The sequence below is a fragment of the Bemisia tabaci genome, chromosome 1, assembly GCF_918797505.1.
Source record: "Bemisia tabaci chromosome 1, PGI_BMITA_v3".
Taxonomy (NCBI): Eukaryota; Metazoa; Arthropoda; class Insecta; order Hemiptera; family Aleyrodidae; genus Bemisia; species Bemisia tabaci.
The window spans coordinates 56166215-56183885 of record NC_092793.1 but is presented as its reverse complement, the minus strand read 5'-3'; the positions used below and the strand labels follow the sequence as shown (position 1 = coordinate 56183885).

Here is a 17671-nt window from a genome sequence, read left to right as displayed (position 1 = left end):
AACTGAAACGTCCAAATGAAGAATTTGCACCAAAAAATTTTATTGTTTCATCTGATAGTGCCTCATGAGCTGAGTTCGCAGTATTTTTCATAATTTTTCTTCTGACATGGGAAATTGGAGAGAAATAGATTTAAAAGTGAGAATATCTGCCGCCTTACGACGTTATCCGGCGGCATTTTCCATTTAAACACACGTATTTTAGCAGATTAGGTTCTTTTATCATATATTCTCCAATAATTGTTCAATTTTTAAACCAAGGATATCTTCCTACTCAGGATTCCTGGCTGTATCATTTTAAAGATGAAATTTACAAAATTCAAGACACCTGCAAATTCTCTATTCTGAGTTTATCCCCTCTGAATTTTTTAGAGTAATCTCTTCTCCTACGCATTCACGAGTATACAATCAAACTAATTCGATTTTTGCGGAGTCGTTGAACCGGCGGACCACATTTGAGCACAAAAAAATATCAATACTTTCACTGAACGATCGTTCGACGCATACTAACACGTATTCGAGTGTCAATTAGTCTTGATGAGCAGGCAAATTTCTTCATCAAAAAACACCGGTCCATTTATCGTGGGATGGGAACGGTAAAAACAAGAACATTCACTACATTGATAATGACATATTTTTAAAATCCGGAAGTTGCTTTTTATAATTACTACTATCAAATAAGATATCGACGGTGAAACTACCAAACCACGTATCTCGTTTGCGGTGTTTAAAAATCTACGCTCACATTTTATTTTTTTGAAGTAGACCAAGTCAATATCATTCCTTGAAATTTTCACGGAATTTTCTCCGCACAAAGAGGAAAAATCACAGAAATTTTCAAGACTGGATGTTAAGTAGTTTTTCATTTAAAAAATAAAGTATGACAGGAAGTCTGCGACGTCGCAAACCGAGATACGTGGTTTGGTAGTTTCACCGTCGATATGTCTATTTCCCCCGATGAGGTATATCTAAACAAAGTAAAAAGTGAATTAAAGCAAAAAACTGTCCAGGTCTTAACTTCATGTACTGCACACTGAGAAGAAAAAGGCCGTGAAGCTGTACTTACGGGGCTATATAGACATACCGTCCGCGTTCCGGGCTCAGGGGCCGAAAGTCCCGAGCGTAGCACCCGGGGTAATCGAAACTACGGCTCCAGCACCCGGAACTTCGATGGTCCTCGATACAATTGTCGTTGTGGCTTTTTTGGTCCATAACATCCGTATTTGTGTTCGTGCACCGAATGTCTCAATCCTGCGTTTCTCATCTTGCGCAGAATCACTCTAGGGAAGCGTAGAAGACCCCATATCTTCGGAGACTTAAACGCTTGTTTAGAAAAAGAAGAGCGGCTCAGCGTCTCATGATTCACGACTAACCGCGGCACGTGCCACCTCAATGAGAACGTCTTTAGCAATTTGACGTGAGTCACGCTTGAATTATACCTCAAATTAATAATTGGCGCACAGAATGCTGACAAAACTAGGAACCTCCAAGTAGACTCATCAGCATTAAGCTCTACTTTGGCTTTTCTTCGTTTAGTGTTTCTTTCCAGATATACGAACGATGCCCCGAATAAAACTATTTCAGGAAAACTGTCACAGGATGTCTACCGTGAGTAAAAATCGGAAAATATAAGGAAATTCGATGTCATCAGGAAAATCGGTCATTGATCAGGAAATTCTGAGTGCCTGAAGCATTTTCAAACATTCGATTCATTTCATTAAATATGTTGATTTTTCAAATCAAACAAGTGTCAATTATACGTGCAAAAAGTCATGTTTTTTTTTGAATAACAGAAAAAATTAAGAAAATATCAGAAAAATCCAAAATGAAATTTTAGTAGACACCCTCTGTCACAGAAATATGGGAACATTCTTAAAATTCTTCTCCTAAAAAACTCTCCTTTTTCAGAGTGTTTCCAAATGAAACCAAAAAATTGACAGCATGATATTTTTCCAAAAAATTAACCGCAATGTGACCTCCATAAAAAGAAGCGATATTGTTCGTCGTGGTCACGGCTAAATACGATTTCTAAATGATCGATCTGTCAAGAAACAAAATCCGATGTATCGCTATAAAAAGCTGCATGGAGCAGTGCCTTGCTTGACATTTTTCCAATTTCGCGGTAGTTCTTCAGGTAAAAAGTAGGAAAACGTATTTTCTAAGTGATTATCATGTATTCATGACACTACCCTCTAACCGTTACCTTTTAACGCGTCAAAATGAACAGGCTCAAAAGTCGCAACTACGTGGCATATCGATGGTGGGACTAGAAAAATACTCCCATCGTTTACAACGTGAATATTGTGTCACATTCTTCTGTCAGATTGTTTTGCATTATAATCATCGCTGACCAATTATCATTACCTGAAATAGGTACTTTTTAGTAATTTTTTTCGCATTTTCAAGAATTTTCCATGGAAATTTTAAAGAAGATGCGCGTTTTATAGTTTCACGATCGATATGAAACTAGGTGACCTATTCTTGGGTTGTGCGACACTCTTACCATGCAGTATTTAACCAAACTTGATTTCAAGGTATAATAATTTCTCTGCTGTAGCAAAAAATAAAATCACACGTATAATGACGTATACCTATGCTAAAATCGTAAAACCTAGAGGTCCTTCTCCAGCCCTCCATGTCGGTGAGCCCGTAAGGGCATTCTTAAATTCTCAATTATTTACAAAAATTGTGAGATTTTGGTCAGACAAATTGTGCTTCTACTTAATAATATAAAAGCATGAGAGCATAATTAAAAGTATTAAGAGAGATATAGTTGATGTAGGGATTGTGAAATATTTCAAATAGGTAGCTGATCGGCAACAAAAAATTTAAAATTTTGACATGAGACTATAAACTTTATAAATATTTGGCATGGGAAAACCTTTCAGATATCTTAATGTGCTCGGAAGTTACGAATGGGTATTGGTATCTTCCAAGCGAATTTGTGATTACCCATCACGAAAACAGAAAATGGCGAATGATGCTTGTTAGGATGGAATTCATCACACGACGAATGTCAAACAAAGAGGAGAGGGAATTCTGATAATCAACACAATTGGACGTAGTTCTATCAAACGGAACTATGTGCATGATGACGTGAGCCCTGTTATGTATGTATTCTTATGGGTATCAAGGCTCATAATGCACATAGTTCCGTTTGATAGAACCACGTCCAATTGGATCAAACTTCGGGGAAGATAGCTGCGTTGTTAGGAAATGCACAGCAGACAATCACTTCTTTTCACAGCCTGCTCTTCACCGAAAAAGAAGTGAAGTTGATTTAACATTCTGGATGTGAAAAAAGTGTGCGAGAACTTACAAAATGCTGAATTGCCCGCTACAGCAGTTAGTTTAGCAATGCCGAGATGTAAAAGTTACTGCTGTGGTGGATAGTTCAGCATTTTATACTTTCTCGCACACTTTTTTCACATCCAGAATGTTAAATCAACTTCACTTTTCTTTCGGTTTTCTTTCTTTCGAGATGAATTTGAATTTTCAATTAGTCCATAAAATTCCAAGGCAAAGTCTCGAAAAGTCCAAGGCACTTCAATGAGGGCTCAATTATTTTTAATGAAAGTCAGAATTAAAAATTTGTTTCAGAAAATCAGTTTGCTCCCCCCCTCCCCTCCGCCGTTAAGTTTAATTGAGATGCATGTTTCATTGAGAACCACGTGGATTAATCATTTTTTTCCTCCAAGTGTACCATATATTTCCTCATCTGTGAAGCTCATTGATCCATTTCCCTTTTTGCATAGCTTTTCAATGAGCCTCATCAGAAATATTTGGATTGCATGCATTTTGCAAAAAGGAACCACTAGCATTGCAATGTTGCTAAGATTGTGCAACTTTTTTTGTCTTGGAGGAAAAACCCTATTATCCATTAATAGTTTCTACTTTACTCGCTAAAAACTGAAAACTTAAGACAAAAATTACCATCTAAATTTCATAGTTTTTCACGATTTCCGAAATTTTATTTTAAAAGATGAAGTTGCACAATCTTAGCATCATTGCAATGCTAGTGGTTCCTTTTTGCAAAATGCAATCCATTTGAGGGTATTCCAAATATTGGCAGAGAGTATAAGGGGAGAAAAGCCTTGAGCGCGAGACTCGAAAGCAAAGCCAATGAATCTGGAGGCACGAATGCAATGCGAAATGGAAAATTTGCAGAAAAATTGTCTCATTGCTCCATCTGAGAGTGCTCAGTAAGCTGGGTTTGCATCATTTATAATTTTTCCCCTCTGAAATGGGAAATTGTACAAAAATTTATTTAAAAGCGAGACAATGTGTAGCCTTGTGACGCCATCATACCGCATTTTCCAATTAAACACGATTATTTTAACAGATTAGGCTACTATCTCATATTTCCTCCGAAATTTGTTTAACCCTCTATGGCATAGCGTTACAAATTCGTAACAAGTTTTTGGGTTTTTTTCAAAATTGATTCTTTTCTCCTGTGGCACGATTTCGCAAAGTTTTATTAGTTTTTGTCTTTTTTCGAATAACCGATTCACGAAAATTAAAAACTTTGAAAAATATTTCGTGCTCTGTGATTTTTATGCAAACTACAAAATATATTAGTATCCCCCAGAATCTGAGATCTGAAATTAATGCATGCCATAGAGGGGTAACTTAAGGATATACTCATGCTCAGTTCTCGTAGTAATTTCATTTTAACTTTAAAATTTACAAAATTACAGACGCCTGCAAATTCTCCATTACCTAAAAACCTGTTCTGTAGTTTGACATAACATCCACTTAATTTTGGAAACTGAAAAAAGCTGCAGCATCAATAAATGCGCAGAAATAGAATCTGTAGCTTTTACTATGCAAATCATATCAAGCGAAAAGGAAGTCGGGTTAGCATACCTAGATCCATGTTCATGACTCCGTGCGCACCACTTAAACTGACTCCATGGATCACGTTGTTGGTCCGGACCCCCCAATCTGAACAATCTCTCCCCCTCTTTCTTTTTGTGGCCCTTATTCAAGGCTCATAAACGCTTCCTCTTTGCTCATGATCCAGTTTTGAGTTACTTGCGTAGAGTCATCATTTAAGAAGTTTTTTTTTCTTTTCTTTCTTTATTGTAAGGTAGAGGTCAATTCTACACCCGAAATTGGCGAAAAATTAACGTGCTCACAGAGCTGAACAATACTTTGTGGTTTGGCGATTTTAAAAATATTTCTAAGTATTATTCGTAGTTTTGCAATTCTAAAGTTGTTACATAGGTAAATCCTGGCAGTCTGAGGACCCTCTGAAAATTTTTTAAATTTTACTCGTTTTTGGAGCGATTTGGACCTGATCGTCTCGAGGAATGGATCATAATACAATTTCTAAGATGAAAAAATCGCCGTTCTCCCACAACAGAACGTGAAGACTTTATTCCATTGCTGCCAAATTTCCCCTCGCAAATCACAATTCTAACAGGAGAATCTTTGGCATTTCTAACTAAAAATTTCACTGATTTTTTTCTGATCTCGTGCGAGATGAAATTCCGATCCCGTGCGATAATGAGTAACATTTTGAACAAAAATTGCACAGGTACATTTTTGATGAAAATTGAATTGTTTAAGTTAATTTTTCAACTTTGGAATGGAGTTACGTTCCTTCGTCTGAGGAACGCCGAAATGCCACTCGTCTATTTTGGAAAATCCTCTACATTTTCTAAAGGGTCTAAGTAGATCTCTTTTAGTGTTATGATTTTCGAAGTATTGCACATTAAATACTGGATCAATGTAATTACCTTAGCCTCTGTTAAACGATAAATTCCAATCATAGTAAGTAATGGCATATGCATTTATGGAAATTGTTAGGTCTAAAATTGTAATTTTATACCATGTGTATAATTGACACATAAAGACATAATAGGTCTCACACCACTAAAAGTTCCCGGGCCGAAAATAAATTCCGACCGACGGTAAGCATCAATTACTTCAGGCTGATTTTACTTGTGATTCGATCCTGAATGAGGCTTTGTTATGTGTCCACGGGACTTTTTTTTGTGGGATTATACCCAAGAAAAATTTTCTCCCGCGAAGTTGGGAAAAATATTGAGTTAGTCAATATTAATTGGACGTATTTCTATCAAACGGAACTAAGCGCCAATTTGTGTTCCTTTTGAGGAATTTAGAATCCCGGATAGCGCGTTCTGTCAAACGGACCTAAGCGCCATGGAAAAGCATTCCGAGTATAGGACGGAATAAGCCGGACGCCTGATTCCGCCGCCAATCCAAGCCCCCCTCTACCTTCCTCACCCTATGGCGCTTAGGCCCGTTTGATAGAAATAGTCCAATTCCAGTACCAACAATTATGGTACTTGTAACCTTCTAGTCATATCTAAGACTGAGAAAGAAGAAGAGGTGGGAGCAGAGTGTGTGATATTTTTTATATTTACTCGATTGTTCGTGTTTGTTCTATAAACACTGGCGGGAATATAGTATCGGCTACTGAATTTCCTGGTGATAATATTGAGCCCAGCAGTTCAATAATCTCTACAAATTTTCTGCTTCTGTGAAACGTATGGAATTTATGTAAAAATTAACTAATTTATTTAAAGTATGGACCTGTGACACGTTTAACACAACACGTCTTTGGTTTATGGAATTAGCTTCCCTTCTTGTCTGTAGACGCGACTTTGAAAGGCTTAAACCTTTTACGTGTCATCTCGTAAACTATCTGACTTCTCCGATGTAATTTGCTGATGGTAACTTGTTTCTTCTCGGAGCTCTCCCGCCATCCGCTCCCGTACACACGATGAACTACGATCTCGGCAGCCATAGTAAAAACGCTGAGCATACTTCCAAGACCTATGATGACGAAAGCAATAACAACGTTCGACATGGTCAACGGTTTGTACGTCTCCGAGAACTTATGGTAATCCGAGAGAGGTCGCACCGGCGTCGCGTGGATGTACCAACTGTGGATGATCCCGCTTTCCACGAATATCGCGATCACCTTGTTGATCGGATCGAGGAAAGGCGATGCGTGCGGAAGCATGTAAGCGATATGGTAAGCCTTCGGGCATTCCGCAACAATGTGTAGCAGAATAATGTTGTTCTTCACATAATCCGTGGCGATTTTCTCCTCCAAATTCTTCTCGCGGCCCATCGCTGCTGAGTTTCCCTCTTCCGCAACTTTACCCAGTAGGTCCATGTTTCTATCGGTCACTACCTCTAAATTATCGTGGAGCTTCTTCATCACCGGTTCAGGTGACTCGAACGTTTCTTTCAAGTTCTCCGAGCCAATTATCACCGGGAAGTTCTTTTCAGCGACCTCCTTGAGGGTGTTGATGTCCGGTCGGTATGAGGGGTGACTCAAGAACTTGACCATGGAGGCTTGGAAGATGGTGGCCGTAGATAGACTGAACCAGAGGAAAGAGGCAACGGCGATCCGCTCGGACTGGATGTTGGGAATCTTAGCGATCGGGAACATCATGAAAATTCGATATAAATCGAGAATGGTCGTTACGATCGAGTACTCGCCGCTGTTGATTCTGCGGAGGAAGGACCAGAAGCTGATGCTGCAGAGGTAAGCGATGAAAAGGGCCAACCACATTTCAGAGGAGAAAGCTAGGAACATGCCCTCCCAGTGGGAACGGAGTCCAGATTTTGCCACGACCAAGCACATCTTGTCGAAGTCGATCGGGCGTGTAAACTGAATTTTCGTCGTCTCGTAATCCTTGATGAAGACGCTATTAAAAGAAATATCCACCCGGTCGTAGATCAAGTCTCCCAGCATGCCAGTGTAGCTACCGTTCTCCGCCTTGAACCCATAACGCAGGCCATCTTTAGGTTCCGAGATGACCGGCTTGAAATTCATTCTTCTTGCGAGTGTGGATAGTAAAAACCCGTCCCTACCAGAGTAGGATCCATTTCCCAGAGGAAGAGCTTTCGTGCGGGTGTGAAATATACTCACTCGCAAAGGATATCCATTGAGATCGGACATTTTTTTGACGAAGGAGCTCCTGATGGCTCGGATGTTCCTCATTTGAATCCGGGTCACTTGCGAGGAGTTCTTGAACGGGTTGTAAACGCTGACTAATTCGGTGCCGTCGGTCGGGTAGAATATGATGTTATGCACGAAGTAGCCGTTCCAAAAGGCCTGGAAGAGATCCAAAATGTCCGGAGGGATCGACGCGGCTACAACGATGTAGTAGCAAGTCGAGGACCAGAGGGTCTCGTCACTCTGTTTGTTCACGAGGTCCCACACGTTGAGTTCGTCACCTACAACAACGATAACGAGCTTTGCGAGTGGATCCGCTCCGAATGCTGAGCTGCGTGTTGTGATGAATAACGGACCGATTCTCGTGTATAGATTCATTATGAAACCAGAAACGTTTCTGAACTCGGTCACTTTGGCCAGAAACAACTCGACCGACTGCGATTCGGCTACTTTTTTCGTCGTTCTTATCATTCTTGTAAAATTGCGCGAGATCATCCTTGTCCAGTTCAGCGACTGTTTCAGTTGCGTGAAAGTATCCGATTCGAGTGGAGACAAATTCAGAGATGGCGTAGGCTCGCCCACAACGATTTTACGAGGACCCATTTCGAATAACACAGACAGGAGCAAAAGAAGTTGTTTACAGAGCAGCATTCTAACGCAACCGATACCTCTCCATACCGACCGAACCATACGGAATCATCATCGTTTAATCACTCAATATTCCACTCCTACTCATCCATTTTTTTTTCTCTTTTCACGACGTTTCAGCATCCCTCGATAATAGGAAGGGGTGGGTTCCTGGTATTCGTATTTGATGTCAAGTCCCAGTATAAAATGAATTACGCGCACACTAATACGCAGAGAGGAGGAGGCAAGAAGTCTCTTAGAGGATTGAAATGTAACGAAAACTCAATTCACAACTAGCATATTGCATCAGATACTGTGGTGCGTATAAACTGCAAATACCGACTGTTTAATAGCAGACGATAAGTAAGACCTTCACCATGAAAACGGGGAATTTACGCATTTTTTCATCACGCGCCGGTTAATCCTCCAAATGCGCAGCTTTCCTAATTTGAAAACAACGCCCAAGAGCCTTAAATAAGGGGTTTGAGGTAATGATGTGCCCTCAACAAGGCTCCGTCACGCCTTCTAATAGATGTCGTTCCAGAGAGTCGCTCACCGCACCGCACTGTGCTTTATTCGGCCGAAACGTCGCGGCGCTCAGTGGACAAAAATCAACTTCGGAGCCCTTGGAAATGTATCACTTCTGGAAACAATAGATGTTTTACCGTTCATGTGTTGTAATATTTAAGAAATGAATTCTTCAATCGTCCTCCCATAGTGTCTCATTACTCGATCGGAAAAAATCCATCTCCTATCAACCGGAGAGGTTCTCGTGAGGTATTAAGTATTGCAAAGGAGCTGAGGGATGAAGCACGTTTTTTTTTTTTTTTTTTTTTTTTTTACTATTCTTCCTGAGGAAAGGAGCTGTTTAAAGCAGGGCGGATTTACCTAATTGCCGCCCATGGACCGCCTAAATTTTGCCGCCTTCTTCTCATTCGTTTTGAAACATCAATAAAAACTATCAAATGAACGTGCCAGCGGGGGAGGGGTGCATAAGACGCGTTTACTCGTGTTGAACTCATTTTTTGGGAAAGCCCTGTCAACACTACTATAGCAAAAGTTCACGGAACTTTGCGCGAAAGTTAAGTTTCGTAAACCTATCTCTGTGTGGACAAGGCCTTCCATTCATAAGAAATGAACTAAAAAATTATGAAAGAACAAACATAAATGTGGATTAATGATTTTAACTTCCGCCGCGCCGCGCAGACCGCACCGTGTTGGACGCAATGCGTGATGTATTCACGCAGTCTTGTAGGCGCTATGCGTTTCATGCTGACCGCACTGTGTTTGGCGCAATGCGTGAAGTATTCACGCATTCTTGTAGGCGCTATGCATTTCACGCTGACCACGGTGACCGCACTGTGTTTGATGCAATGCGTGAAGTATTCGTGCAGTCTTGTAGGCGCTAATACATATGTGTTACATGCCGATCGCCGCGCCGAGGGCTTTTCCTTTTCATCTCAAGTCCTCGTTATCATTTCTCTCTAAGTCGCGCCGTTCTAGGCCAAATTGCGTGTTTGGTTTCTCTCTCAACTCGACTAATTAAAGGTGCTGTCTCTTGTATCGCTGAAAGACGAAAAAATCAGAAATTACTATACTCTCAGGAAATGAGAGATTTTGTCGCCTTTTCTCCTTTGTAATTTTTTTTTCTAAATCCGATTTTTTTGTATACCTACGTTTAAAAAAATTGCAAAATTTGCCGCCCCCTATAGATTTGCTGCCATGTGGCCACCCCCTTAATCCGGCCCTGGTTTAAAGAGCAATTATAACCAGACAGCGATCCCTAGTTTTTTGCCTTAGTTCTGGTCGTCGGACGTCGTGCCCAGCCTGTCCCGGCGAATTGGCAACACTGTTAATATTCCATTTAAATCCATTTAATATATCGATTCTAGGTAAGACAGGCTGCCTCATGTAGAATCGATTGTTCAACATACATTTAAATTGAGAGAAAAAAGTGTTGTAAACTTGCAAGAATCGTCACTGCGTCGCTCCTCGCAGCAATCGATGTATTACACGGCATCAAATGGTAATCGTCGTGGCGTATTGTGACGCGACGCCGATTTGAATGAAATCGCAGGAGCTCGTCAATGTCTGGGTTGTTCAAAATGTGTTAACATTTCTGAGAGGAAAGGCAAAGAGAAGGCTGGCAAAGCTCTATTCAGGTTTTTTTTTTTTTTTTCAATCGGGGAAAAATCGATGAAAATTCATCTTCCATGCTTGATGTTTATTTGCAAGGGTAGAAGTGTAAAGTCATATGTTTGAGCAAAAACTTGTTTCTCGGTGATGGAAAAACAGCCGTCAAAACAACGAGGGGAGGTACGCACAAAACGCAGAACACACCTACCCTCGATTTTAACGACGTCAAACCACCCCATTATTCAACCCCTTCATCTGTCTAAAGAGGTTGTGAATGTAGAGTAAGAAAATTATACCGAGAAGACCGAAATATATTATAGGTCACTTTGGAACATATTATTATTTTCTGCCTTCGCGCCCGTCTGACCAAGTGACAGAGCCTCGTTAAGGTCACTTTAAATCCGAATCCTTCCATAATTACATCGAACTGATTGCCGTTGGTTCCAGCATACGCACACGCACTTAGCAGGCAGACGTTCACAACACAGTCTTTTTTATACAGTTCCTTTAAGAGTTTATTATTTTTTAGTATTGTGGTCAGGATTGCAACAAAACAAACCAATTCAACGTTTAAAACAAACTAACTCGGAACTCCCTGGAAGAAGTATTTTTTTGAAATCCAATAGGCATGTGTTGCTGCTATAAAAATGAATTTTTCGTGGAGTATTAAATAATTCATCTCGTAAAATATTGGTCGGTCTTTAGTGCTTCAGTTAGTGCTTAAATTTTACTGGTCTCAACTCAAAGCAGTGCTTCAATTGATATTTCATTAATCGACCGCAGAATGCTGTAAATATGTATTTGTACAAACGATTATTGATTTTTTGATCCCGGGTTGACAGGGCTTCCATCTTGCGAATTAATTATTGATATTCCCAGTTGCAGGATTCAACCATACAATATGAGGTATTTCAATCAACTAGTTCTTCACCTTCTTTCAATGATCCTGTTGACGGATCCCAAAAAACCGGCACCCAAGGACACGGAACAGTCTTTATTGTGGTCTTTCATGGCATCAGAAACTTTTTTCCCGGTCGAGCCGCAGCATAGCCTCAACTGGACGCTGATGGCGTCGCACAACTTTACGCGATTAGTAAAAACTACCAAGAAAGTAGCCGAGTCCCACTCGGTGCAGATTTTCTTGGCTCGGGTGACCCAGTTCGACAACACCTCTAACTTCATCGCGAGCCTTTACCGAAAAGTCGGCCCACTTTATCTCACGGTCCGAAACTCAACTCTCGGAGCCCAATCGCTGGCAAAATTGGTCATCGTTGTCGTGGGCGACATCGGGAACCTTATCGATATGAACGCAACAGATTCCCTCTGGACCTCGACGTGCTATTACATCATAGTGACGGCTTCGAATCCGCCGAACATTCTAGAGCTGTTTCGAGCCCTCTGGAATGTCTACTTCGTCAACAACGTCATATTCTATCCAACCGATGGGAGCGAAGCGGTCAGCATTTACAACCCTTTCAAAAACGCTTCGGACGTGACCAACATTCACTTGCGGAATATTCGAGCCATCAAAAAATCGGTGGTAAAAAAAATGAACGATCTGAACGGTTATCCTCTTCGAGTGAGCATGTTCCCAACGCGCACAAGAGCACTGCCCCTGGGCAATGGCTCCTATCTCGGTGCCGATGGATTTCTACTGACCACACTTGCGAGCAGGATGAATTTTAGACCCGTCATCTTGCCGCCGCAAGACGGTTTGCGCTATGGTTTCAAAGCCAGTAACGGGAGTTTTACCGGCGTCCTAGGGGATTTGATCTACGATCGGGCAGACATTGCTTTCAACAGTATCTTCATCAAAGATTACGAGACGACCAAGGTACAATTCACCCGCCCGATCGATTTCGACAAGTTGTGTCTGGTCGTGGCAAAGTCAGGGCTGCGGCCGCACTGGAAAGGCATGTTCTTGGCTTTCTCTATCGAGATGTGGGTAGCGCTTTTCATCACGTACTTCTGCAGCATCACCTTCTGGTGCTTCGTCCGCAAGATCAAAAGTGGCGAGTACTCCGTCATAACGACCATTCTCGACTTGTACCGCATTTTCTTGATGTTCCCGATCGCTAAAATCCCCAACATCCAGTCCGAGAGGATCGCCGTTGTGTCCTTCCTCTGGTTCAGCCTATCCACGGCCACTATCTTTCAAGCCTCAATGGTCAAGTTCTTAAGCTACCCGTCCTACGAACCGGACCTCAACACTCTCGAGGAAGTTGCCGATAAAGGCATCCCCGTCATCACGGCGTCGGAAAATCTCAAAGCTACTTTCGAGTCAGACGAGCCGGTCATGAGGAAACTCTACGCGAATCTCGAGGTTGTGCCCGACAAGGGGATGGACATACTGGGGAAAGTGGCGACTGAAGGAAACGCAGCAGCCATTGGGCCTGCTAATGACTTGGCGGAGAACATAGCAACCGCGTTCGTAAAAAACAATATAATTTTGCTACACATCGTGGCGGATTGTCCCAAGTCGTACCACATAGCCTACATGCTCCCGTATGACTCTCCTTTTCTCGAGTCCATCAATAAAGTGATTTCCATATTCGTCGAGAGTGGGATAATCCACAGTTGGTACATTCACTCGACGCCGTTCCGACCTCTCTCGGACTATCACCAAGTCCAAGAGACTTACAAGCCGCTAACCATGTCGAATGTTGTTATCGCTTTCATTATCATCGGGATTGGCAGCGGACTGAGTAGCATTACTTTGGTTGCGGAGATTATAATGCATAGAATTAATCGTAGAAGTAGGGGGAACAGCTCGAGAAAACCACCCTCGGATAGTAAACTGCATCGAAGAAGTCAGATGGTTTATGAAATGACACGCAAACGTTTCAAACCGTTCAAGGTGGCTTAAGCAGGGATATAGCCAATGCTCGCCGTGGGTGAGTTTGTTTTACATTCTGTCCAAAGGAATTGTTTATGTACAAAGTTTTTTCGTTCAATTTTCTAGAAAGGTTTAGTTTTTAGTCGCATTTTTTTATAAATTCATTATTTTATAAATTCATCGGTCAGTTAGTTCCAATTTTAAGCAATTGTGGAAGAGTCGTCGTTCGTTTGAAATAGGAAAGATGAACGAACATCGTCACTTCATGCAAAAAAAAGTTGCATCTTTATGATCAAACTTTAATTTTGCAATGAATTTTAATCTCTTTTAATAGTATATACAAATGTTTTACAATGATATAAGTTGCATCAATCTACAAAATTCACCGCAACTCGCATGCTCCATTGGTTCTAGAAAATTTGAATTTTCTAATTATGGATTTTGCGATCATCATTTATGTCAACACCATAATCGCACTGATTCTTCCGTTCTAGTCCAGCTGGAAATAATTCTTTTTTCCAGCTCTCATTTTATGTCATCATTCAAACCTGCACATGGCGCAGGTGACGATTTCTAATCAGTGGTGCACCCGACGACTCTTACTGCATAAAGTTTCTGGAGAGTGCGGGGAGATATCACATAGTTTTCAACTTTAATTTTTCTTCGCCTTCAACTTTAAGCGCGGCAATTGTTGCATCAGAAGTGTTATGCGTGTTCGATTCAATTATTTTTTTAAGTTCATTCATACTCCTCTTTTTGAAGGCGTTTTTACATCATACGGTAACGTTTTCTTTTGAATGAGAGGTCAGTGAACAAATGTTGAAGTTTTCCAAAATCTCCTGCAAATAAGTTCATTATTTTATCATGTGAAAAAGGTTTTCAAAAAGGGGAGGATGTGTCTATTTCTAATGAGCCTGCAAAAAAAATTTCTAAAGCAACAGTCGCAATGCAGAAAGTTGAAGGCAAAAGAAAATACTGAAAGTCATACAATTTTTTTCTTCAGCAAATACATATATTTGTCGGTCAGCATCAACCTCCTGATCGGAAGGAATCCACACCGCGCCCGTCACTTCAGCTTATACCGTAAAAAGTATAGTTTGTTTTATGTTCCAGAGCAGCAAGCGAAGTAAACTGGAATGGAGATCAAAATAAGAAAAATATTATTTAGCACCAGGCGGATGCTTTCAGAGATTGACATTTGTCACACTGAAGATTCAAGACTTCCTAGCCTGGTGGTAACGTGCTAGTCCTAGATTTCGACTGCTGTCGCGAGATGTTGGTTGTAATGAAGGTCTATGGACGGTGAGGATTGAGCGGTAAGTAACAGAATTTAGAAACAATCTATTGCTAGCAATGGTGAGGTGTGAATGATCGATAATCTATATTTTCCCATTTGAAGCTATGGTAAAGAGTCGATTATTAAGGTGTTCGTTGCGAACACCCGACTTATCGATCAGAGCCAGTGGGGCCCCGCCGGGGGCGGGGCCGGGCCGGGCGCGGGGTGCGTCCTTGGCTCACCCGTAAAAACTCTTGTGTGTATAGGGAAAATAAGGGTACATAGGTCGTTTCTAAACTGAGCTAGAAATTGTAGTTTTCGCAATTGCAAAATATAGTCCATATGAATTCGCGTCGTTACCAGGGACGGACCAGGAACGGTGGCGGATAAGAGGAGCGGCTGTACCAGGTGCTATAACAACACGGGCGCTAAAACAAGAGTAATAATGAAAGGATAGAAATAGAGGAGAGAAAAAAATGTAACGAAGAGGAACGATAAGTATCTAGTCCATCGAGACGGAACACTTAGCATGCTATTCGAAAATACAGTCACCTCACTCGCGTTTTAAGCAGTGACAAGTTGGCAAAACCGTTTTTCCCCCATTTAAATCCATTAAAAATATCGACTTCAGGTGAAGCAAGTTGGCTCGTCAAGAATCGATTATTCTACATACATTTAAATGGAGGAAGAGGAAAAAAAGTGTCGCCAATTTTGAAGAATAGCCACAGGCTTTAAATGCTGCATGATTCGACGGAACCAATAAACGATGCGTGATTCTGTCGGAAGATCGTCGATTTAATTCTCGCCTTTAATTTCAGCGCAAAGGCAAAAAATCTACCCGAGAGAGAAGACAGAGAGAGTGAGCGCGCGAACAGTCATCTACCTAAAAACTTACAGTTATCCATCTCAATGTACTTTGCTGGAACCAAAACTCAATACGTGGAGGCTATTGTCAGATATCTTTCACTTTAAGTTTGCCTTCAATTTTTCTGCATAGGCAACATACCTACCACGAAGCGCGAATAACTGCTATTCGAAAAAAACCATCGGCGGATCCAGCAAACTGGCAACATTGGTTTTTCCGTTCAAGCCTTTTTAAATCTGTAGGAAATCGAAGGCTATTGGACAGAGTCAAGCTGTATTTAGATAGTTAGTTAGTTAGTATAATTTTAAGACGTTCAGCGTCTCAGGCTATTTATTTTATTCCAAGATGTTTCCAAGAAAATTCCTCACCACAGAAATGTGCTAAAAAAATTAGATAAGGCTTCAAAACATTTTTCAGAAAAATTTGGGGCGATGAAAATGTATAAATTTGGCATGAGGGGACTCCTTTAAAAATGAAGTTGCCCCATAATAATGCCGAATAAAAAATGCATTTTCGTGCAGGAATTTTTCAAAAGCACCTTTAACACTTATTACCTGTTCAGCTTCAAAGTAAGACACACCTAGGTAACTGTGAAATGACATTGGAACCTAAGGCGTAGGTTGCAATGCACTGCAGCGAATTAGAAACTCAGAACGATATTTTTCTCCGGTGGGAAAAGAAAAAAGAAAACAGAAGGAATGAAAATATAGCGTTGAAATTTTCAGTGATTTTTTAAAATATCATTTCGAGAAATTCCCGGAAGCTCTTCAGAAAATTTGTGTGCAGCTTTTTAAAAAGTATTGATGAAAAATGAAACATGAGGGGTGGTGTGTATAACATTGCAATTGGAGATGAAAAAGGTTTTATTTCGCGTGCAGCCGTCGATATGTGAACTTATTCACGGCAGGCGTAATGAGATATCTATTTGACCACGGGTGTATGCATGTTGCCGCTAGCCGGATTGAAGGCGCGTCATACTGCGATGATGACTCGACGGCGGCGCGGCGTTCCTTATTCAGGCTTGCACTACGTGCTTAAGTCGCCGCAAAACCAGAACTATGCGTCATTATTCTTGACTCTCTGCCCAGTTTTTACCACAATTAACGGGAAAATATGCATCTTAATTGCAACCGATTCTGAACCTTGAAACGCGTTCAAGTTTTTCCTCAATGAATAAACGGTGAAATAAGACGAATTTACCCGTAATTTTTCAGAAAATTTTTGTGTAGTTTTTTTGAAAATCACCGGTGAAAAATGAAATATGAGAGGTGCGATCGGAGATAAAAACGTTTTTTTTCCCGCGTGCAGCCGTCGATATATGAACTTATTCACGGCAGGCGTAATGAGATAACCATTCGACCACGGGTGTAGACATGTTGCCGCCAGTCGGATTGAAGGCGCGTCCACTGCGAAGATGACTCGACGGCTCCGGCGCAGGGTTTCCTCTCCTGGCTCGCGATGCGCAAAAGTCGCCGCCAAAAGTGGGACTGCGCGTCATTATTCTTAACTCTCCGCCCGGTTTTCACTATAATGAAAGGCCAAATATATATCCTAATCAGGGCCGGATTAAGGGGGTGGCCACATGGGCCGCGGCCCATGGCGGCAAATCTAAGGGGCGGCAAAAATTTGCAATTTTTTAAAACGTAGGTATAAGAAAAAAATCGGATTTATATAACAACAAAATTACAAACGAGAAAAGGCGACAAAATCTCTCATTTCCTGAGAGTATAGTAATTTCTAATGTCGTCTCTTAGTGATACAGAAGACAGCACCCTCAATAAGTCGAGTTACGAGAGAAACCAAACACGCAATTTGGCCTGGAACGGTGCGACTTAGAGAGAAATGATAACGAGGACTTGAGATGAAAAGGAGAAGCCCTCGGCGCGGCGATCGGCATGTAACACATATTAGCGCCTACAAGACTGCACGAATACTTCACGCATTACATCAAACACCGTGCGGTCACTGTGGTCAGCGTCAAATGGATAGCGCCTA

The 17671-nt window shown here is 41.2% G+C and overlaps 3 protein-coding genes across 4 annotated transcripts in view; 1 reads left to right on the top strand and 2 right to left on the bottom strand.

Annotated features, from left to right (window-relative positions):
- LOC109043126 (cytochrome P450 4C1) overlaps positions 1-17671 on the bottom strand; it is a 55288-nt gene that overhangs the window by 35544 nt on the left and 2073 nt on the right. The window contains exon 1 of one of the 2 annotated variants that reach the window (XM_019060213.2): positions 4864-5116. The exons of the other annotated variant lie outside the window; for it this stretch is intronic. Coding sequence (XP_018915758.2) covers positions 4864-4879 — 16 coding nt within the window. The 5' untranslated portion in view covers positions 4880-5116. Of the gene's footprint in view, positions 1-4863; positions 5117-17671 lie in introns of those variants that run through there. 2 annotated transcript variants of the gene reach the window in all.
- LOC109043052 (glutamate receptor U1-like) lies at positions 6528-8446 on the bottom strand. Its single transcript, XM_019060083.2, has one exon. The coding sequence runs from the start codon at positions 8429-8431 to the stop codon at positions 6599-6601; it is 1833 nt and encodes a 610-aa protein (XP_018915628.2). The 5' UTR covers positions 8432-8446; the 3' UTR covers positions 6528-6598.
- On the top strand, positions 10770-13893 carry LOC109043050 (glutamate receptor U1-like). Its single transcript, XM_019060082.2, has one exon. It carries the CDS (start codon positions 11601-11603, stop codon positions 13563-13565), a length of 1965 nt encoding a protein of 654 aa, XP_018915627.2. The 5' UTR covers positions 10770-11600; the 3' UTR covers positions 13566-13893.

Excerpts from the sequence above, each read along its gene's own strand:
- LOC109043050 (XM_019060082.2), top strand. The coding sequence starts at position 11,601 with ATGAGGTATTTCAATCAACTAGTTCTTCACCTTCTTTCAATGATCCTG.
- LOC109043052 (XM_019060083.2), bottom strand. The coding sequence starts at position 8,431 with ATGATCTCGCGCAATTTTACAAGAATGATAAGAACGACGAAAAAAGTA.